The sequence below is a fragment of the Biomphalaria glabrata genome, chromosome 5 (assembly GCF_947242115.1).
Source record: "Biomphalaria glabrata chromosome 5, xgBioGlab47.1, whole genome shotgun sequence".
Taxonomy (NCBI): Eukaryota; Metazoa; Mollusca; class Gastropoda; family Planorbidae; genus Biomphalaria; species Biomphalaria glabrata.
Genome location: NC_074715.1, coordinates 7,767,844 through 7,790,508, shown reverse-complemented (window position 1 = coordinate 7,790,508; position 22,665 = coordinate 7,767,844). Strand labels below are relative to the sequence as shown.

Genomic DNA, 22,665 nt, shown 5'->3' with positions numbered 1-22,665 from the left:
GGTATCAAAGTAAAGGTAAATGAATGGAGAATGTGAAAATGTAAACATCTTTCTATTTAAATATAAGATACAAATTATAATCTAAATAATATGACACTCAGAAAAAAAAATGGATGCCAACTTTAGAACTTTTGAGACCTAAATTTAGATTTTGTTCTTTGTATTACTGTTGAAACAGCATATTTAGACTATTTACAGCATTTTCAAAAAGAAATGTGATAAAACAGTCAATAAAAGATGATGAATCATTGATTATATTATTATTTTTACCTTGTTTTTTAGTCAGAAAAAAAGTGAAAATTATTGCGCTTTTCATTACTACCAATAACAATAGATACCAGTACTAAATCTATCAACCAAATGCACTCAAATATTGTGTACATTTGAATCAATGGGATATAGATCTAGATTTGTCTTCTTTTTATTTGCATAGAACATCTTTCATTCTAATACTAGACCAGTGCAAGACATAGGCTAGCGAGAGATCAAAGCCTAAATCTCTAACTAGATGAAGGACAATAAAAATCCTAATTCATTTTACCTAAGATTTAGACATCAAATAGATCATTATTACTGTTCCTTTGTGATATTTTCAAAAAGAAATGTGATAAAATAGTCAATAAAAGATGATGAATCATTGATTATATTATTATTTTTACCTGGTTTTTTAGTCAGAAAAAAAAGTGAAAATTATTGCGCTTTTCATTACTATCAATAACATTAGATACCAGCACTAAATCTATCAACCAAATGCACTCAAATATTATGTACATTTGAATCAATGGGATATAGATCTAGATTTGTCTTCTTTTTATTTGCATAGAACATCTTTCATTCTAATACTAGACCAGTGCAAGACATAGGCTAGCGAGAGATCAAAGCCTAAATCTCTAACTAGATGAAGGACAATAAAAATCCTAATTCATTTTACCTAAGATTTAGACATCGAATAGATCATTATTACTGTTCCTTTGTGATAAATTATGGATTTAGAATAGTTTTATATTTTACTTTTATTTAGTAGTAAACCTTTTGGAGTGCAACTTGAACCAGTATAGTGATGGTGATGATTTTTACCAAAAAACAATACTAAAAAAAATTGCTAGAAAATATACCAAGAAAAGGCCCAGCATGGTGGATGAATATTGGATTTAGATCTGCCATTTCTGTTGTTTTCATTTATCTAAGGGTTAGATCTATAGGAATCTACAAAGGTGTAAAGATAAAAGCATAGATCTAGTCAACCTTGATCTACATTCAAGACCTAGCCCTAGTCTAAGGCTAAGGCCTAAGCCTAAGCATATAAGGCAATACTAGATCTAGATCTAAATCTAAATGCTAATAATGTCCAAGTCTGCTTCATCCTATGCTAAATCTTGATCAAGATCTTCATTATTACAATTCATAGAAGTATAAATAAAACAATAATAAAGCTTCTTCAGTAGTAAACATTGTGGGTGTGTCTTGGACAAGCATAGCCATGATGTTGTAGATTTTTACAGATAAACAATACTAAAAAAAAAAAAGAAAATGGGGAAAAAATGCCCACAGTGGATGATTATTGGATGTAGAAATACCATTTCCTTTCTTTTTATTTACCAGAAGCCTAGATCTAAAGATATATCCAGATCTAGAGTCCAAGTCTAGAGATAAAAGCTTAGATCTAGTCAATCTCGATCTACAGACTAGTCTACACCTAGCCTACTGACAATAATAGATTTAGATCTAAATACTAATAATATAGATATAATCATATAAATACGCTCAATTTAGACCTACCTGAATCTAATCTAGATCAAATTCTTCATTATTACTATTTATTTGTGATAATTTTTAGAATAATTATAAAGTTTCTTCAGTAGTCAACATTGTGGGTGTGTCTTGGACTAGCGTAGTCATGGCGACGTTTTTTTACATTGTAAAAAAAGTAATAAATAAATGTCTAAATAAAGCCAAAAGCTTCTAATTTCTATGTAAACAAAGGATGAAGAACTCTTTTATAAATTAAAAATAGTTCCACTGTTGTTAGTTAAAATTTTTAATTTAAAAATGCAACGAAACAAAGGTAGGGTAAGAACGTCTATGGGATAGACGTTCCGTGCGTTTAGGGCAGACAGACCGTCTATGGGATAGACGCTCCGCACTCATTGAGTTAAACCCCGCTGGAGGGGGTTTAAACTGAAAACCAGTTTTAGCAACGCTCATAGCATTTTGAGTGCATAATTTGCTTTGTTTTTATTATTAAAGAGGTATTTTTTACCTTCAAACCCCGCTGAAGGGGGGGGGGTTAAACTTAAACTCAAAACTGAGTGAAAACCCATTTAGCTACGCTCATAACATTTTGAGTGCGTAATTAGCTTTTTTTTTATATTGAAGAGGTATTTTTTAGCTTCAAACCCTACGGAAGAGAGAGAGAGGGGGGGGGGGGGGTAAACTCAAAACCCCTTTGGCTACGCTCATAGAATTTTGAGTGTATAATTTGCTCTTTTTGATATTGAAGAGGGGGTTTATGGTAAATTTTGGAAGGGGTTTCAAAATCAAAATCTTCTTTTTTTTCGTTCTTCCAAGGAAGAGTTATCCGAACTTCTTCTTATCTTCTGAGCTATAGAGCAGTGTTTCTCAAGCTTTTAACTCATGCATACCCCTTTTAGAAATGTGTAACACTGAGTACCCCTCCCCCACCCCCCCCCCATCCCCCCACCCCAAAAAAAAAGGATTAAAAAAAATAATAACAATAATTTTTTTGGTAGGCCTACATACACAAAATAATAATGACTCTATCACAATTAGGTGGTATTCAATTGTTGAGTTGCTAGATCCAGGGCCGGTCTTAGGCCACTGCAACCAATGCGGTCGCAGTGGGCCCCGCACTTTCATAGGCCCCGCGCTAATTCAGGGTGTAATTATTAAATGGCAAAATATATACGAAAAACTCCTGGAAATCACCTGAATTTATTAAAATCTCCTGAAAACTTTTTAAAATCTCCAGGAAAATAGACAAAATTGTCCTTTATGGGTGACATAAATTATGGAAAACGCCAATCCTAGGCGTGATAAAAGGAAAAAAGGCATTGTCAGCTTTCATGCCAATTTATACCTTAATCGGAAGTTCCAATACTTTATTTATACTTTTATAAATATGCCATTGGTTAAAAGGTTCGTAAAGTACAGATCGCAATTTTTAACTTAGTAAAGTCGATTTTTTTTTCTTACACAAAATCTTAATTTTCACTTATTATCCTTATTCCCACCCAGACTAGGCCCCGCGCAATCAGTTTCGCATAGGGCCCCGCAACTGCTAAGACCGGCCCTGGCTAGATCTATGCTTGAGTTTGAATAAAAGAAATGTGTACTGTGCCTCGCACAGAATTATCAGAGAAAAGACAACAACAAAAAAAGATCTTCTTTAATTCAGTTTAAAAAAATAGACTGATGGTCAACTTAGATCTAGTATAAATAGAATTTGAAACACAAGAGTGCGGGAAAAACTATATTCGAATTCAAAAGTTTTGTGTTCTTCCAGTGGCGCTGGTGCGTCGTTTGCGAATGAGATATTTATATTTCCCCCATAATTTTCTACATCTACACACACAGAACCATATTATAAGTCATGCATTGATTGTAATTAGAATGCCATATATTGTTTACACAACATACTGTCTTCAAATTGGCTACGCGTGCAGATGTGTCTACTAGCACGATTAGCTTTCAGCTCTTTAAACATAGGCTAATGATTTATAGCCAAAGCCTTTTGACAAAAGAGTTTCTAACATTTCTAGATCCAGGTGGGCGTCATTTCTTTAATAGTTGGAAATTTAAAAGCATTTAATTGAAGCACTCTTGTAATAAACTCTAGTGTAAGGCAGTTTTATCTACAGGTCTATTAACCAGCGCATGCAAGATCTTCGGGGCTATAAAATCAATTCATTGAATGCACTAGTACGTCTGCATAATCGTTTTCTCACTATGTGTCATTGTAAGATCCTTCACTCTGTAACTGATCATTCTAACACGACCGGACTTCGTAATGTTGGAGGCAGTTGGGGCATTGAGCTAATCGGTAATCAGGGTCCACTATTGAGAGGGGCTCGTAAGGTTCCCTTCCTTCCAACTATAAAATGTTGGGGATCGTTAAGAGCGCCTCTGGTTGGGGTCCAGTGGTATTCTGAACTGCAATCATGTATTTTGAAAGTAGTAAGGCTTCTTCAACCTGACGGCCCTATGCAGTAAGGCTTCTTCAACCTCACGGCCCTATGTAGTAAGGCTTCTTCAACCTGACGGCCCTATGTAGTAAGGCTTCTTGAACCTCACGGCCCTATGTAGTAAGGCTTCTTCAACCTCACAGCCCTATGCAGTAAGGCTTCTTCAACCTCACGGCCCTATGCAGTAAGGCTTCTTCAGCCACACGGCCCTTTGAGGTCAAACAGTTTGCGCTCCGGACCTGATCTATTCAATTAAATCTACAACACAAACTTTCTTTCTTGTATGTGTCTCCCTAAACATGCTGCTATGGTGCAGAGGCGTCGCAAGGTTAGGTGTCACTCGGTGCGATAAGCTGATAGTGTCAGCCCGCGTCGCCTCAGCGTGGCGCCTTCATGGAAACGTCTAGTAGTCAAACTAGATAGGCTAAGAACGGGAAGCGAACAAGACCCCGGCAGGAGACCCTGGGTTAGTTTTTCTTTTTATCTCGGGGTGAGGATGAAAAAAAGCCAGTAAGCATCCAAAAAAGTCCGCCACACCGTTCCGCAAAGGGGGCCGACATCAGTGTCCAGTTAGCTGGAGTGGCGGCCCCTGCACAGAACAGTGCTGAACAGTATAAGAATATGAGGCAAACTTCCTATGGTTCCCACTTATAACGATCGGGAACCAGGAACGAGGCGCCGTGCGCTCTGTGCGCGGTAGGGTCCTCTACTCAGTCCATGGCCGTTACCGATGGGAGCACTCAGACACGACTTGGGGTAAAGAGCTCCCGGTCCAGGCCTTTTCTTTGGATAAAAGCCTCTCCAACAACGGGATAGTAACGCCTTTGTCGCCGATTCCCTACTGAACTTTATCGAAGATAGTGTCTCTAAACTTAATTACAAAATACATCTGTCTTTAGTCTTATGTTAAATCATATTACAAAGACTTCAAAGAGTTACTAACGTGCTTTCATTGATTGTTACACAACTATAAAATGAGCTCCAAATCTTTATTTTTTGTTTCAGACATCTGGTCACCCCCCCCCCCCCATATTGGTGGAGCCCGCTTCAGCCCGCACACCACCCACCGCTAGCGACGCCACTGACGCTGTGTATTCCATTTTATTTACTTTGTAAGTAACGTTTAAATCAAACGTTTTGAGAACCACTTTTATTATATTTTTTTGTTTATCTCTATCGATTTAACATTTATGAATAATCAGGCAAAATGACGTCATATTTGCTCAGTCCATGGCTACCTTGTTGACGCATTGGTTTTAAAGTGTAGACACCTTTGTGCAATTAAAGATAACATAATGTCAATATGTTGACCTGTGTAAACTTTGCTTCTAGACTCTATGTCATGTTTGCTGTAGCAATGCAAATGTGTGTCTCGACTTCAAGCGTTGAGACGTTCATTAGTGGCGTGTATTGATGTTGATACGTTGATACGTTCATTAGTGGCGTGTATTGTTGTTGATACGTTGATACGTTCATCAGTGGCGTGTATAGATGTTGATACGTTGATACGTTCATTAGTGGCGTGTATTGATGTTGATACGTTGATACGTTCATCAGTGGCGTGTATAGATGTTGATACGTTGATACGTTCATTAGTGGCGTGTATTGATGTTGATACGTTGATACGTTCATCAGTGGCGTGTATTGATGTGTTTCTATTTGACATATACAGAAAGAAATATTATAGCGTAGTGTTTTATTAGAACTTATGCGATAACTTGTAACTTTTTTTTTAGTTCAAGCTATGGATATATTTTATTTCCTTTCTTGGATAAGCTTTTAGGATTAAGTTTTTTCCAAAGTGAACGAATATCTAAGAAAAGAACTAGCGATAAAAAAAAACGACACACTATATGTGTCGCTCAGTGATGCCAAATATAGTGTTCTCTTAAGTGGAAGTCTTTAATTATATTTTAATCAAAGTTTATAAGGTATAAACAGTATCAACTGATTGAGATACTCTAGTTTTTTGTTATATTCAAGAAGATTCAGAGACTATGTTCGCATATGGTCGAGACCATCTTCTTGACTTAAGGAATATTGTTCTACGCTCGAATTAGTTGCAATTGAAAAAGGCAAATGCAAATTATTGCAAATTAATATTGTACTTATATTGTATTACTACATATTACAAAGCTGGGATGTAGTTCAAATTAGACTAGCCAATACTTTCTTATGGAAAACAAGTTTCTTTCATAGTGAGTGAAACGGGATAAATTTAGGCTACAAAGGAAGGCGCAAGAGAAAAGAAAATGGATGTAGTTATATCAGAACATGACTTAAACTATGACCTAGACAATCAAAGTCAACATTTGTCCAATTCCAGTCACGACAAAGTCATGCATAGTGCTGTGATTGACGACATTGCCTCGGTCATCGGGTGGATTTATTTCACAGCCTGGACATTGTCCTTCTATCCTCAAGTTTTCAGCAACTGGAAAAGGAAGAGGTTTGTAGTTTGTACATTTTTTTATGGTCTATATATGGTTTGTATAAGGTTTATATAAGGTTTATATAATGTTTATATAAGGTTTATATAAGGTTAATGTAAGTAAAAAGTGAAGTTACCTTGGGGCAGATGATATGACGGTCATTTGTTTCTAAAGCCTTAGGTTAACGAGGGTTTCGTGTGGCTAGTACAGCGGCAAACCGCATTTACATTTTCCCAGGTACTCATTTGAGCTGGCTAAACTCAGCAAGACTAATTTTCACTATATAGGGAGTAGTTTTCATTGTACAGAGACTATTTTTCAGTGTACAGAGATCAATTTTCATTTTACAGAGGCCAATTTTTATTGTACAGTGACCAATGTTCGTTATATATAGACTAATTTTCGCTGCACGTAGTAGGGGAAAACAATTTTTATTGTATAGGCCTACTGTACAAAGACCCTTATTCATTGTTCAGAGATTAATTGATATTGCACAAAGCTTCGTTGTATATTGTCCAATTTTAATTGTACAGAGACCAATGCTTTCTAAACATAGTAAAGAGTCCAAATTTATATTATACTAGGATTAAAATAAAATAAAAACCTTATCTTTGAACAATTTCTCTTTCTGCTCACAATACGTAATGTTGTTCTGTATCGCCTTAATACTCTTGCATCTGATAGTGCAACTTTGATTTGAATAGGTTTCAAATAGGCCCCTAAAATTAACATAAATTCAATTAATTCAGCCGGCAGCTTTCTCCTTTTCTCGTTGTACAGGATGTCCAATGCAGTCATAGGGCAGGTTGACATGCCTACGTTGGCGTAAATGTAATGGGGTATCACGTGGCTTTTGTTTGTTAAATTGCTTTTGTGTAGCGCAATTTTTATGCTTTTGTGGCTTAGTGGGTCAAAGGTATATGGGAGGTTTCGTGCTGCCATCCAGCGTTCAGTAAACACAACACAGCCCCAGTCGGGGCACGAACTAAAACCCATTTAACAGGTAGTCAATAGGTTTTTGACCTCTAATATCACATCTTAAAACTTAAAAAAAATACTCTCTCTAGTTGTCGTCATGTTTTCTAAGGCAATTTTCCCAAAGAAAGAAAAACATATACCCTAGCCTTAAGTTTTTTTTTTCTTACTGCTAAAATGGCTTACCACACAGTGGGACAACCCAATATTCTCGTGTAATGTATTTTCAGCGTTGTTGGCTTGAGTTTCGACTTTGTGCTGTTCAACATGATTGGATTCATTGCCTACTGCTGTTTCAATGTTGGTCTCTACTGGATCCCGTCAGTCAAGGTATGTTTCTCAAGTACAGACAACTTTCTGCAATCCAGCCACATTCGTCCGTCACTGGGCTTTTTAACTCTCTCCGCCCTGGTTAACCAGCACTGACACTCAAGCTGGTGGTGATAAAGTCATTTATATGCATATAATAAAATCATAATCTCATTAACTCTTTCAGTGCTGGGTTACTTTCAAGGAGTAACTTCACTAGCGCTGGTGGAGACCAATTTTCATGTAAAATAAAATCAAATGTTAAGTTATATTATAACATCAAAAAGTTACTGATAGTTTTAGTAACTCTAACCACCCAGAAGACTTTTACTAGTTTAGGGAAACTCAATTGTTTTGATCAAAATATTTCGCACTGAAAGAGTTAAACAAAATAGGCCTACCTACAACTCTTTTTACATACAGATCCTCATTACGTGAACTAATTCCTATAAAAATAATGACTAATCATGAAATGTAACATTGGATATACCAACACTATGGTACCATAGTTATTAATTGTAAAAGGTTAAACGTAGATAACCTCCGACGAGGACTTAAACACGGTCCTCCAAATCGGACATGGCGGCACCCTTGTACAATGCTAACAACTCGACATGATGGAGTCCCCAAATAGGAACCTTTTAAATCAGAGGTTCTTTTATTTTAAATTTCACATGCACTACCTATAAACACCAAAAAAAAAAAAAACAACACTTAGAGTTAATCTATGTAGCATTGTACGCAATGTTCTTCTTTCTTAATGATTATCGTACTGCCACATTACATGTCACACTTGTTCGCCCTTTGTTTCAACACTAAACCTTCAAGGTTTTCGTTGCCGGAAGTGGTCATGGAAATAAACACTCCACTACCCATAACATTCTTCCAATAGCTTGCGTCACAAATATCCCCTGACAACCAGTCCAACTCCTGGCCTTCACGTGTGGCTCGGATATTGTTCCGGCGGAACTATATCGGCACTTGCCATTCCTTTTGGATACATCAGCTGCTAGGAAAGACTGGGAACTGCTATGTAGATGACATCGTCCAACCATAAGTAATAGCTAATCATCACACAGTGGTTTCGACCTTAAGTAATAGCTTATCATCACACAGTGGTTTCGACCTTAAGTAATAGCTAATCATCACACAGTGGTTTCAACCTTAAGTAATAGCTAATCATCACACAGTGGTTTCGACCTTAAGTAATAGCTAATCATCACACAGTGGTTTCGACCTTAAGTAATAGCTAATCATCACACAGTGGTTTCGACCTTAAGTAATAGCTAATCATCTCACAGTGGTTTCGACCATAAGTAATAGCTCATCATCTCACAGTGGTTTCGACCATAAGTAATAGCCAATCATCTCACAGTGGTTTCGACCATAAGTAATAGCTCATCATCTCACAGTGGTTTCGACCATAAGTAATAGCTAATCATCTCACAGTGGTTTCGACCATAAGTAATAGCTAATCATCTCACAGTGGTTTTGACCATAAGTAATAGCTAATCATCTCACAGTGGTTTCGACTTTAAGTAATAGCTAATCATCTCACAGTGGTTTCGACCATAAGTAATAGCTAATCATCTCACAGTGGTTTCGACCATAAGTAATAGCTAATCATCTCACAGTGGTTTCGACCATAAGTAATAGCTAATCATCTCACAGTGATTTCGACCGAAAGAAATAGCTAATCATCTCACAGTGGTTTCGACCATAAGTAATAGCTAATCATCTCACAGTGGTTTCGACCATAAGTAATAGCCAATCATCTCACAGTGGTTTCGACCATAAGTAATAGCTAATCATCTCACAGTGGTTTCGACCGAAAGAAATAGCTAATCATCTCACAGTGGTTTCGACCATAAGTAATAGCTAATCATCTCACAGTGGTTTCGACCATAAGTAATAGCTAATCATCTCACAGTGGTTTCGACCATAAGTAATAGCCAATCATCTCACAGTGGTTTCGACCATAAGTAATAGCTAATCATCTCACAGTGGTTTCGACCGAAAGAAATAGCTAATCATCTCACAGTGGTTTCGACCATAAGTAATAGCTAATCATCTCACAGTGGTTTCGACCATAAGTAATAGCTAATCATCTCACAGTGGTTTCGACCATAAGTAATAGCCAATCATCTCACAGTGGTTTCGACCATAAGTAATAGCTAATCATCTCACAGTGGTTTCGACCATAAGTAATAGCCAATCATCTCACAGTGGTTTCGACCATAAGTAATAGCTAATCATCTCACAGTGGTTTCGACCATAAGTAATAGCTAATCATCTCCCAGTTGATTCGACCATAAGTAACAGCTAATCTTCTCACAGTGGTTTCGACCATAAGAAATAGCTAATCATCTCACAGTGGTTTCGACCATAAGTAATAGCCAATCATCTCACAGTGGTTTCGACCATAAGTAATAGCTAATCATCTCACAGTGGTTTCGACCATAAGTAATAGCTAATCATCTCACAGTGGTTTCGACCATAAGTAATAGCTAATCATCTCAAAGTGGTTTCGACCATAAGTAATAGCTAATCATCTCACAGTGGTTTCGACCATAAGTAATAGCCAATCATCTCACAGTGGTTTCGACCATAAGTAATAGCTAATCATCTCACAGTGGTTTCGACCATAAGTAATAGCCAATCATCTCACAGTGGTTTCGACCATAAGTAATAGCTAATCATCTCACAGTGGTTTCGACCGAAAGAAATAGCTAATCATCTCACAGTGGTTTCGACCATAAGTAATAGCTAATCATCTCACAGTGGTTTCGACCATAAGTAATAGCTAATCATCTCACAGTGGTTTCGACCATAAGTAATAGCCAATCATCTCACAGTGGTTTCGACCATAAGTAATAGCTAATCATCTCACAGTGGTTTCGACCATAAGTAATAGCCAATCATCTCACAGTGGTTTCGACCATAAGTAATAGCTAATCATCTCACAGTGGTTTCGACCATAAGTAATAGCTAATCATCTCCCAGTTGATTCGACCATAAGTAACAGCTAATCTTCTCACAGTGGTTTCGACCATAAGAAATAGCTAATCATCTCACAGTGGTTTCGACCATAAGTAATAGCCAATCATCTCACAGTGGTTTCGACCATAAGTAATAGCTAATCATCTCACAGTGGTTTCGACCATAAGTAATAGCCAATCATCTCACAGTGGTTTCGACCATAAGTAATAGCTAATCATCTCACAGTGGTTTCGACCATAAGTAATAGCTAATCATCTCACAGTGGTTTCGACCATAAGTAATAGCCAATCATCTCACAGTGGTTTCGACCATAAGTAATAGCTAATCATCTCACAGTGGTTTCGACCATAAGTAATAGCCAATCATCTCACAGTGGTTTCGACCATAAGTAATAGCTCATCATCTCACAGTGGTTTCTACCATAAGTAATAGCTAATCATCTCACAGTAGTTTCGACCATAAGTAATAGCTAATCATCTCACAGTGGTTTCTACCATAAGTAATAGCTAATCATCTCACAGTGGTTTCGACCATAAGTAATAGCTGATCATCTCACAGTGGTTTCGACCATAAGTAATAGCTAATCATCTCACAGTGGTTTCGACCATAAGTAATAGCTAATCATCTCACAGTGGTTTCGACCATAAGTAATAGCTAATCATCTCACAGTGGTTTCGACCATAAGTAATAGCTAATCATCTCACAGTGGTTTCGACCATAAGTAATAGCTAATCATCTCACAGTGGTTTCGACCATAAGTAATAGCTAATCATCTCACAGTGGTTTCGACCATAAGTAATAGCTAATCATCTCACAGTGGTTTCGACCATAAGTAATAGCCAATCATCTCACAGTGGTTTCGACCATAAGTAATAGCTAATCATCTCACAGTGGTTTCGACCATAAGTAATAGCTAATCATCTCACAGTGGTTTCGACCATAAGTAATAGCTAATCATCTCACAGTGGTTTCGACCATAAGTAATAGCTAATCATCTCACAGTGGTTTCGACCATAAGTAATAGCTAATCATCTCACAGTGGTTTCGACCATAAGTAATAGCTAATCATCTCACAGTGGTTTCGACCATAAGTAATAGCCAATCATCTCACAGTGGTTTCGACCACAAGTAATAGCCAATCATCTCACAGTGGTTTCGACCATAAGTAATAGCTAATCATCTCACAGTGGTTTCGACCACAAGTAATATCCAATCGTCTCTCAGTGGTTTCGTGACTTAAGAAAGCTATAAATATAACCCTTCAAACTCCATTTATAAGCAGTGCCAGTGTCTGAACTATACTTTACATATTTTAAATCTTGACACAAAACTTTGTTTCATTGTGTCCAGGCTGAGTATTTCAAAGAACACAAGGATGGGGTCAGTCCGGTCCAGATCAATGACGTGTTCTTTGCCATTCATGCTGTCGCCATTACACTGGTTGTGATCATTCAATGTTTTATATACGAGGTCAGTTGGGTGTCCTGCCACAACTTAAGGTGACCAGTTGTCTTATAGTTTTATTGTTTTGTATTATTTATGTGTTCACCTTGTTTTTTTTATTCTACTCACACCCACTATCTCTCTCTTCAAACTCCCTCTCCCTCCCTCTCCCCCTCCCTCTCTCTATCTCCCTATTTCTGTCTCTACCTCCCTTTCTCTATCTCCCTCATTCTTTCTCTACCACCTCTCTTTATCTCCCTCATTCTGTCTCTCTCTCCCTCTATCTCCCTCATTCTGTCTCTACCTCCCTCTCTCTATCTCCCTCATTCTGTCTCTACCTCCCTTTCTCTATCTTCCTCATTCTTTCTGTACCCACCTGTACCTGTCTTTATCTCCCTCTTTCTGTCTCTACCTCCCTCTCTATCTCCCTCATTCTATCTCTACCTCCCTCTCTCTATCTCCCTCATTCTGTCTCCACCTCCCTCTCTTTATCTCCCTCATTCTTTCTCTACCTCCCTCTCTCTATCTCCCTCATTCTGTCTCTACCTCCCTCTCTCTATCTCCCTCATTCTTTCTCTACCACCTCTCTTTATCTCCCTCATTCTGTCTCTCCCTCCCTCTATCTCCCTCATTCTGTCTCTACCTCCCTCTCTCTATCTCCCTCATTCTGTCTCTACCTCCCTTTCTCTATCTTCCTCATTCTTTCTCTACCCACCTGTCTTTATCTCCCTCTTTCTGTCTCTACCTCCCTCTCTATCACCCTCATTCTATCTCTACCACCTCTTTTTATCTCCCTCATTCTGTCTCTCTCTCCCTCTATCTCCCTCATTCTGTCTCTACCTCCCTCTCTCTATCTCCCTCATTCTGTCTCTACCTCCCTTTCTCTATCTTCCTCATTCTTTCTGTACCCACCTGTCTTTATCTCCCTCTTTCTGTCTCTACCTCCCTCTCTATCACCCTCATTCTATCTCTACCACCTCTTTTTATCTCCCTCATTCTGTCTCTCTCTCCCTCTATCTCCCTCATTCTGTCTCTACCTCCCTCTCTCTATCTCCCTCATTCTGTCTCCACCTCCCTCTCTTTATCACCCTCATTCTATCTCTACCTCCCTCTCTCTATCTCCCTCATTCTGTCTCCACCTCCCTCTCTTTATCTCCCTCATTCTGTCTCTACCTCCCTCTCTCTATCTCCCTCATTCTGTCTCTACCTCCCTTTCTCTATCTCCCTCATTCTGTCTCTTCCCACCTCTCTTTATCTCCCTCATTCTGTCTCTACCTCTCTCTATCTCCCTCATTCTTTCTCTACCTCCCTCTCTTTATCTCCCTCATTCTTTCTCTACCCACCTCTCTTTATCTCCCCCATTCTTTCTCTACCCACCTCTCTTTATCTCCCTCATTCTGTCTCTACCTCCCTCTCTATCTCCCTCATTCTGTCTCTACTTCCCTCTCTCTATCTCCCTCATTCTGTCTCTACCCACCTCTCTTTATCTCCCTCATTCTGTCTCTACTTCCCTCTCTCTATCTCCCTCATTCTGTCTCTACCCACCTCTCTTTATCTCCCTCATTCTGTCTCTACCTCCCTCTCTCTATCTCCCTCATTCTGTCTCCACCTCCCTCTCTCTATCTCCCTCATTCTGTCTCTACCTCCCTTTCTCTATCTCCCTCATTCTGTCTCTACCCACCTCTCTTTATCTCCCTCATTCTGTCTCTACCTCCCTCTCTATCTCCCTCATTCTTTCTCTACCTCCCTTTCTCTATCTCCATCATTCTGTCTCTACCTCCCTCTCTTTATCTCCCTCATTCTTTCTCTACCCACCTCTCTTTATCTCCCCCATTCTTTCTCTACCCACCTCTCTTTATCTCCCTCATTCTGTCTCTACCTCCCTCTCTATCTCCCTCATTCTGTCTCTACTTCCCTCTCTCTATCTCCCTCATTCTGTCTCTACCCACCTCTCTTTATCTCCCTCATTCTGTCTCTACTTCCCTCTCTCTATCTCCCTCATTCTGTCTCTACCCACCTCTCTTTATCTCCCCCATTCTGTCTCTACCTCCCTCTCTCTCCCTCAATTTGTTTCTACATACCTCTCTCTATCTCTCATTCTGTCTCTACCTCTCTCTCTTTATCTCCCTCATTCTGTCTCTACCTCCCTCTCACTATATATATATATCTCCTTCCCCATCTATAAGCTCCCCATCTCTTTATCTATCTCTATCTCCCTCCCTCTCTATCTACCTCTCTCTCTCTCTCTCTCTCTAGCTCTTTCTTACTCTTTTTTCTCTCAAACTTCTCTTATTTTCAATCCTTAAAATCATTAATTAATCATAGTTTTTTTAAAGAAGAAGCCTTGCACTTACTCGTCAACCATTTGTAATGGTAGTATCTTTAAAAAATCTCGAAAGTCTAAGAATACTCCGTATTGTATTGTAGGTATAACCAGAGACTCAAGTTTATAATTCAAACTTATCTTGACCTAGTAGACTTGACATTATACAGGGCTGTTTGTTAAACTGTAGAATATTGAATTGAAATTTAAAGAAGACAGTGGTCAAAAGCAAAGTAAAATTGTGTTAAGTAAAATTGTGTTCAGTAAAATTGTGTTCAGTAAAATTGTGTTCAGTAAAATTGTGTTAAGTTTTCTTTACTTGGCCTCTACCGTACACCCAGGCAAAAAATAGAATATAGTAATAGTAGGGATACTCATGATAAATTTTCAATTCTTAACAATGTCAGGGACGCTGTATTTCTGGATTACTGCTGCCAAATAATTTTTTTACAAAGCTTATATCAACTCTTTATGTCTGTCTGTCTGGCCAAAAGTTTGTACACGTTATTTCCGACACACATTCTCGGATCAAGCTGAAATTTTGCACAATTATTTGTTTTACCTGACAACACAAGAATTATTTTTTTTAAATAACCAATTAGTTTATTAACTATTGCTAATAGATTATTTTGTTTGGTATCTCAAACTAGGGAAAGAAATAGTACTTGACTGAAGTGGTGGTATACGTTGAATAAGTCCCCTTTATAGATTGTCGTCTGAGGCTTATTACAAATTTAATTACATGACTGATCCAAACTAACTGAAACACTTAATATAAGCTTTGTTGTTGTTGTTTTTTTAAGTATTTGTTTTTTATTTTGATTATTTTTGTTGAAAGTTGTAAAATCTGTTTTCTGTGGTGTCAAAGGATAAGCACGAGGACCTATAGTCTTTACTTTCTAGTTCTAGTCTCGTTCTGTTGCTAATGGAAATCTACATAGACCAACTAATTACTTAAATGTTACACACACGTAGGCTATATTATTAAGTCTGTAAATATCTTTAGCATCGTGATTTAATGTGTGTTTATATAAAAGAGCAAACTTAATTAAACTGTTTGAAATGTAAATGTTCTTCACTGACCGACAGAGAGGAACTCAGAAGATATCCGTCTGGAGTAAAGTTCTGGTCGGCTTCATCTTTTTATATGTGATCATTACGCTCATCCTGACCCTGTCTGGAGAGATGATCTGGCTGGACTTTCTCTACAACTTCTCTTACATCAAACTGGTGGTCACGTGTCTGAAGTACACACCACAGGTCAGTAGTACACACCACAGGTCACTAGTATACACCACAGGTCACTAGTGCACGCCAAAGGTCAATAGAACAAATAACAGGTCAGCACTACACGAATGGTCAACAGTACACACAATAGGTCAGTAATACATACAGCAGGTCAGTATTACACTCTTATTGTCAGTAGTCAGTAGTATACACCACGGGTAAGTAATACACACAACAAGTCAGTAGTACACACCATAGGTACATACCTTAGATCAGTAATACACATAACAGGCTAGTAGTACACCCCATATGTCAGTAGCAGGAATACATAGTGTTTAAGAAAGTTACCACGAAATGTCAAGTACTAAAAGCACTGCTCTTCCCTTTTCTCGACATGTTTCTTCTCTTCCAAAGACTTTCGCCAAAGTACCTTAGTATTACATCGTTTTAAAGTATCACTTTATCCCTTTTGGTGATACACCAGCATTCTATAGACAGACTACATAAATCTAATCGTCATTGTTTCTGTCGGAAGAACCTACCCCATTTCAGTGTTAATTTAGCATTGTGTGGATATCATAGCTTTTTTTAAAAATGAAAATCTAGATGAATGTATCTAGAAAAAAATGAATAACAAGTGATACGTCACCGACATATATATACCATTTACACGTTTATGGAATACAACTGCAGCAAGCGTTCTTAGGAAACAACAAGGTTAATGTTATAAAATTATAAACTCTCCCTTTCTTGACAATTTTTTATCGTCTCCCTTGAGACAGGGGACACTATTTCCTTATCGCCAAGGTGACAATCATGTCTGGTAGAGTCAGAATTTGGGTATCATAGCTAACAGTTCAGTAATCCTCTGTGCATAAGGGCAAAGAAACTAATTTTATTTTTACAAAGCTTATATTAATGATCTCTGTCTGGTAAAAGGTTGAGCACTTTATTTCTCCCACACCAGTTCTCGGATGAAGTTCTAGTTGAAACTTTGAACAATTATTCAATACATTAATCAATGAAAAAAAAATATGAACAGATAGTCCATTAATTAGTGATAATAAATTATTTTGTTTGATAACAACAATAGAAATTAATCCTTCAGTATTCACAGATATGGCTAAATATGTAGGGTTGTGTCCCCTTAGATAGTTGTGCTCCTCATTTTACCCTCACCCATTCTGGGATCAAGTTGAAACTTTAAGCAAATAATTATTGTCGGTAACAAAGCACGAATCACTTTTTAAAAAAAAATATGAATCAGTCAATTAATAAATGTAATTAATTATTTTGTTTGATATAGAAAAAGGGAAATAACTTTCCCATTATTGAGATATTTTGTTGTCAATGAAGAGTTATTTCCCTTTGATTACCTTTTTTTGTTTAAATTATGCTTGCTAAAATTACTACTTCCTTCATTGTTTCCTTCGTCTTTAATAAAACCAATCCGTTAATAAAGAAGTCAGTGCATACGGGCCTATGTAGCAATTAAGCATCGCAGGAATTCAATTAAACCTTTTAATTTGTTAATATAGTATCAGTCCAAGAATATCAACATCAAACCAAATTAACAGTAACTTTAGTTTGCATCAATATGTTACCATCTAATGTTTCTTTAAGCATAACATCATACATCTATCTAGCTAACATGCACCAGAGAAATGGTTTATAGTCATTTATCATAGATTCTGTTAATATACGTGTTTTTTTTAGTATGATATTAAGGCCACTATGGTATGATGCATGTGGATTCTAATTCTTTATAACATCTATTTCAACAGGCTTATCTAAACTTCAAACGAAAGAGCACTCTAGGGTGGAGTATTGGCAATGTGTTGCTGGACTTCATTGGAGGATGGCTCAGTATAATACAGATGTTTCTACTGGCTTACAATGGAGGTAATACACCCACATCACGTACTTATGCTTCTAGAAGGGGGGGGGGTTAGGAAGGGGGATAATATGAAAACCAGTGGGGGACTGGATATATAGGCATTCGGACCTGTACTCAAATGGGCCTCCGAAACCATCAATATAACAAGTATGAAATTGTTTAAAAGTTAGTATAATATTCTTTTATGAAGTGTCCCTTTGTGTGACGTGTTTTTTAAAAAAAAAACTTTCACAGACTCGACAGTGTAATGCTAATTTATTCTGAACACATTTTCCGACTTATTAATGTAATAGCCTACTTCTGTAGACTATACAGCGCTACTTGCAGGCTTCATCCTTTTAGGGTCTACAAACTTAGCGATTAAAAATTAACATTTAAAAATACAGAGTCCACTGTATGCTTGCGTACAGTTATCGATACATTATCAAGCCTTACATAATGACTTTGAGGACAGGTAGACCTAGAATTGGATGTCCACCATATGATATACAATGTATGGGCCGGATTGTATAGATTTTAACATTGAGGCTGAAAAGCTCAAACCGGCTTAGAACAGATCCGCCCCTGGCAAGAAACTCTTCTGTTCGGCGTAGTACCTCATAGCTCTATAACACTGCAGTTACACCGCCTCTCCCTGAGCTTTTGAAGCTGAGGACAGAAAAAAAAGAAAAACTTAATTATCAATTCTTGTTTAAATTTACTTTGTAAATGTTGATATCTGAACTATATACTGTAATGCATTTCCTTTCATCATTGCAGATGACTGGGACTCCATATTTGGTAACGTGACCAAATTTGGTCTGGGTCTTGTGACGATAGTTTTCGACTCCCTCTTCATCTTTCAGCATTACGTCCTATACAGAGGTAAGGGCACCTACAGTGTTCTTAAAGATTATGAAATAGCCGTGACCTCGGAGCACCCAACCGGAAGAGGCTCTTCACCATACACAGCGCCATTGCTAAAAAAGGAAGATCTAAAAATAAGCTCGCCGTGGCTGGACAAAACAGTTCAAAGTGGTCATTGATTGTACTTGCATCCATCGACATCTGCCATTTGTTATTACAGTCATCATGTATACTGTTTGTATCAACCTACATTCCCGTCCATTTTCAACTATTTTCTTTTGCTTATTCTTCATCATCATCATCCAACTCTATTAGAGTGAGGGCTTGACGAGGCTCAAATCCTCTCTTGCTAAAGCCCTGGACAGAAACCCTGCTGTCTTGTGTAGTGCATTCATGTCACCATACAGGTTGAGAATTTCTGGTTTCCCAGACCTGTCGGACGGAGTTCAGCAAGTCTGGGGCAGTCAAACAGAATATGAGGCACGGTTTTCTCTTCTTCCCCACAGCGGGGGCACCGTGAATCGAAATTTGGCCATAGCCGTGAGAAATATGAGCCAACAGGACAGTGCCCTATCCTGCACTGTGCTATAATAGCTTGCTCAGGCCTTGATAGTCTGCACCACGGGGAAGTGAGGTCAGGGCGCCTCATGCGCTCCCAGACTCCATGGGCTTTTTGGGACTTGTCCCAGTACTCGAACCACTTTCCCATTTTTTAAATTTTTTGTTTTAATTATAGTTTGCATAGCCTTAGCATATTCATACATCAGGCCGGCCCTCTAAACGTCGGTACTTCGAGTCACATTTGATTAAATGGAAAACAAAAGTCTGGCATCCAAAACTATTCCATGTAAAACTATGACCAATTCCTTCTTCCCTATTCTAGCATGTAAAAGGCTGCCTGAATATTTAGGTAAGCCTACATGGACATAATTATCTTTTTTAAAGGAAGGTCTGCTATTTACATGATAATTAATTAATTATGTCTTTGTTGGCCTCCTTCAGTCGTAGAACGACTGTGGTTCATCTCGCACAAGTGAGACGAAAGCCTGGGCGTTGTTTATGGTCGGAACGATGTTGCCCACACAGCAGTTCCCCCTCTCTCCGCGCAGCTGATGTGATAAGTCTTTAATGTCCTTATTAGTGAACATTGTAGTTATTTAAAAAAAAAAGGATTTAGTGGACGAATGATTCAGAGATATGAATATGAAATATGAAAGTGACATTCCAAAGCTATTGTATAAAATTGGGACTTGTATAAGCCTACCTCATCTCTCATGGTTCCATGACATAGATCTAGGTTAGTGACAGCCAATGCAAATATTTATTTTGCTGGCCACACATTCTTCACACCACCCCAGTTAGCCTTTCTAGAAACAATAGACGAGGTGGATGTGTTCAATCGAGCTCTATAAATAATTTAAACATTTTTTAAAACATTATGTAATATTATTAATTCTTAACCTTTTTTTTTTTTACTTATCAGTAAAAGGAAAATGATTGGTAACATGAAACATAAATATCGGAACTAGAAGACCAAATCATATTAAAACTATTAATATAAAACAATAATTAATCTTTCTATATAGATCTACATATAGGCCCTATATTTTCTATTTGTTTCGTTCCATGAACTCCGAACGAGTGATAGCCTACAGTTGCTTTAACCTTTAGTAACCAAGACAATAGCAATAACCTATAAATACCAACAACATTTATTAACCCGTTTTTTTACCACAAACATATAAAAAAATATAAGAGGACAAAACCCTACATATTTAGCCGAATATGTAAATACCAAAGGATTAATTTTCCTTGTTGGTATCAAGCAAAATAACTAATTACCAGTAATTAATTGACTAACTTAAAAAAAAAAAGATTCATGTATTGTCTTTGCTAACAAATAATTGTGAAAAGTTTCAGTTTGATCCGAGAATGGGTGCAGGGGAAATAAGGAGTACAAAACTTTTTACAGACGGACAGACAGACAGACAGAGTTGCTATAAGCTTTGTAAAGAGGTTGGGGTCGTGGGTGGAGGATATATCAGTCAGTGAAGAATGACTTGAATGTCGTCTGCTGAGGCTTTGATCGTTTGCCTTAACGTATATCTTTTTTTTTTTTTTTTTTTTGTTTATCTTTCCTCGTGGGTCCAAGAAAACTCAACACAGAACAGAAGGAGACGAAGAAGACAGAGACAATGACTATTGAACTGAAAATGGAAATAATCGCTAGCTATGACCACGGCGTGCGCACGGCTTCGGACCTTTCTTCGCCGTATGCAGTGTGCTTAGTTTTAAAACATATTTACACTGTATCTGGCCTGTAAGAAAAAATTAATGGACATCATTCACCAAATCGTAAACAAACAACATTTAGCCACGTGGTTCTCTATCTCTTCTGTACAAATTACGATCTAATTTTAATGTACAGCACCTACCACGTGACAGTTTTTTTCGTTGTTTTATCAATATTATCACGTGACTAAATGTTGCTTGTTTACGATTGGTGGATGAGTTCCATTATCACTTTATATATTAAGGGGAAATAATGTCGATGTTCGAACAAGCTTGTTCTCGACCAAATTTCTGGAACGATTAATAAATGAAGAACTGATGTACCACTGATACCGGTATAATCAAATCTTGAAGTTATCAACTTCTTCTGGTGTTCTTTTGCGTGTTTCGGAAGTGGTGGAATGATTATTCTGCAGATTAGCCTATATGCTTTCTGCTTCGAAGGATCTTAACCCTACTACCAGGCTTTGAAAGGAAATGTATTATTGAATCATCAATGACTAGATTCGGATTGTATAATTAGCACCCTGTTATGGCCTTGACCCAAGGGAAAGATTTTACACAGAGACCAAGAATGGGATTGCCCTGCACCATCTTGTCTATAGGTCTCCCATCAGCTAGATCAGAGATGCTCAACTTTAATAGGCAGGCGAGCCATTTTAAATTCCGACACTCGTGTTGACGGCCACATCAACACAAAAAAAAAACGAGGGTATTAGTAAACCATTTTTATTTTATATTTTAATAAAATATTCTCATCTCTACAATAAGTGTAATCAAACAACTTGCATGTTTAATTTCTTTGTGTGTGTGTGTGTGTGTGTGCCGACGTCTCGGCGGGCATGACAGAACCACATTGCGGGCCGGTTGATAGATAGTTAGTAGACTCTAGATCTACATCATCACGACATAACATTTTGATACTAAATCTAATCTAGGTCCGTCATAGTGTGTAAATAGACCTTCAAAATTTAGATCTATTCTAAAGTAGATTAGAAGCTGAATCTATATTTCTAACTCTGTTTCTGATGTTAACTTTTTATTTATTCTAAAACTAATTCTATTAAAATTTTACAACTTTTCTCAAAAAGTTTCACTTTTGCCTTTCTTCAAGAAAATTATCCGGAGCAACAAATCAAACGTTTTATTTGTACTGTATCTATAAGAACTACACATATATTGCTATTCCGTTGCATGTTAATCTCATCAACTTTGTTTCAGCATTGTATGTTTCAAAAATGCTGTTTATAAATTCACTAAACTCCAAGCCAAGTTATTATTGTTAAAAAATGTAGTGCAAATCAAATTTCCTAATTGTTCCATGTGTATGAATTTGATGTGCATAAATATTTATTTGATTGTTGAAGAAGGTCTGAATATGTAACACATTATTGAATTACTTTTCATGCTGCTTATGTTTAGGAGGTCATTCTGGCAAGTACAGCTACTCATTTGTTTTAAGCCAGCAACACAGCAAACCTAGTTGAACACAGGTACACACACTTTAACACAGCTAGACAAGTTAAAAACACACACAGTTTACCTCAGCTAGCTAAGTTTTGAACACATGAGTACACACTTTAACACAGCTAGACAATTTAAACACTTGCACACAATTTAACTTAGCATGCCAATTAAAAAGTTAACTCCCCACCCCCTTTTTTTGTTTATACTAATCATTAATACACCTCTGACAGAGCAAAACCAGGGAAGCCAATA

The 22,665-nt window shown here is 37.5% G+C and overlaps 1 protein-coding gene across 4 annotated transcripts; it reads left to right on the top strand.

Annotated features, from left to right (window-relative positions):
* Positions 1-5,224: 5,224 nt before the first annotated feature.
* LOC106061193 (cystinosin-like) lies at positions 5,225-22,505 on the top strand. Of its 4 annotated transcripts, none has more exons than XM_056029961.1 (8): positions 5,452-5,895; positions 5,979-6,651; positions 7,840-7,939; positions 12,269-12,388; positions 15,774-15,944; positions 17,696-17,813; positions 18,568-18,672; positions 20,807-21,653. In XM_056029961.1, the coding sequence occupies exons 2-8, from the start codon at positions 6,455-6,457 to the stop codon at positions 20,851-20,853; spliced, it is 858 nt and encodes a 285-aa protein (XP_055885936.1). In that variant the 5' UTR covers positions 5,452-5,895; positions 5,979-6,454; the 3' UTR covers positions 20,854-21,653. The 4 variants fall into 4 exon arrangements, with proteins under 4 accessions (XP_055885934.1, XP_055885933.1, XP_055885936.1 ...); XM_056029960.1 differs by lacking the exon at positions 20,807-21,653 and adding an exon at positions 22,369-22,505 and having other exon boundaries at positions 5,453-5,895; XM_056029959.1 differs by lacking the exons at positions 5,452-5,895; positions 20,807-21,653 and adding an exon at positions 5,225-5,314 and having other exon boundaries at positions 6,529-6,651; positions 18,568-19,900.
* The last annotated feature ends 160 nt before the right edge of the window (positions 22,506-22,665 follow it).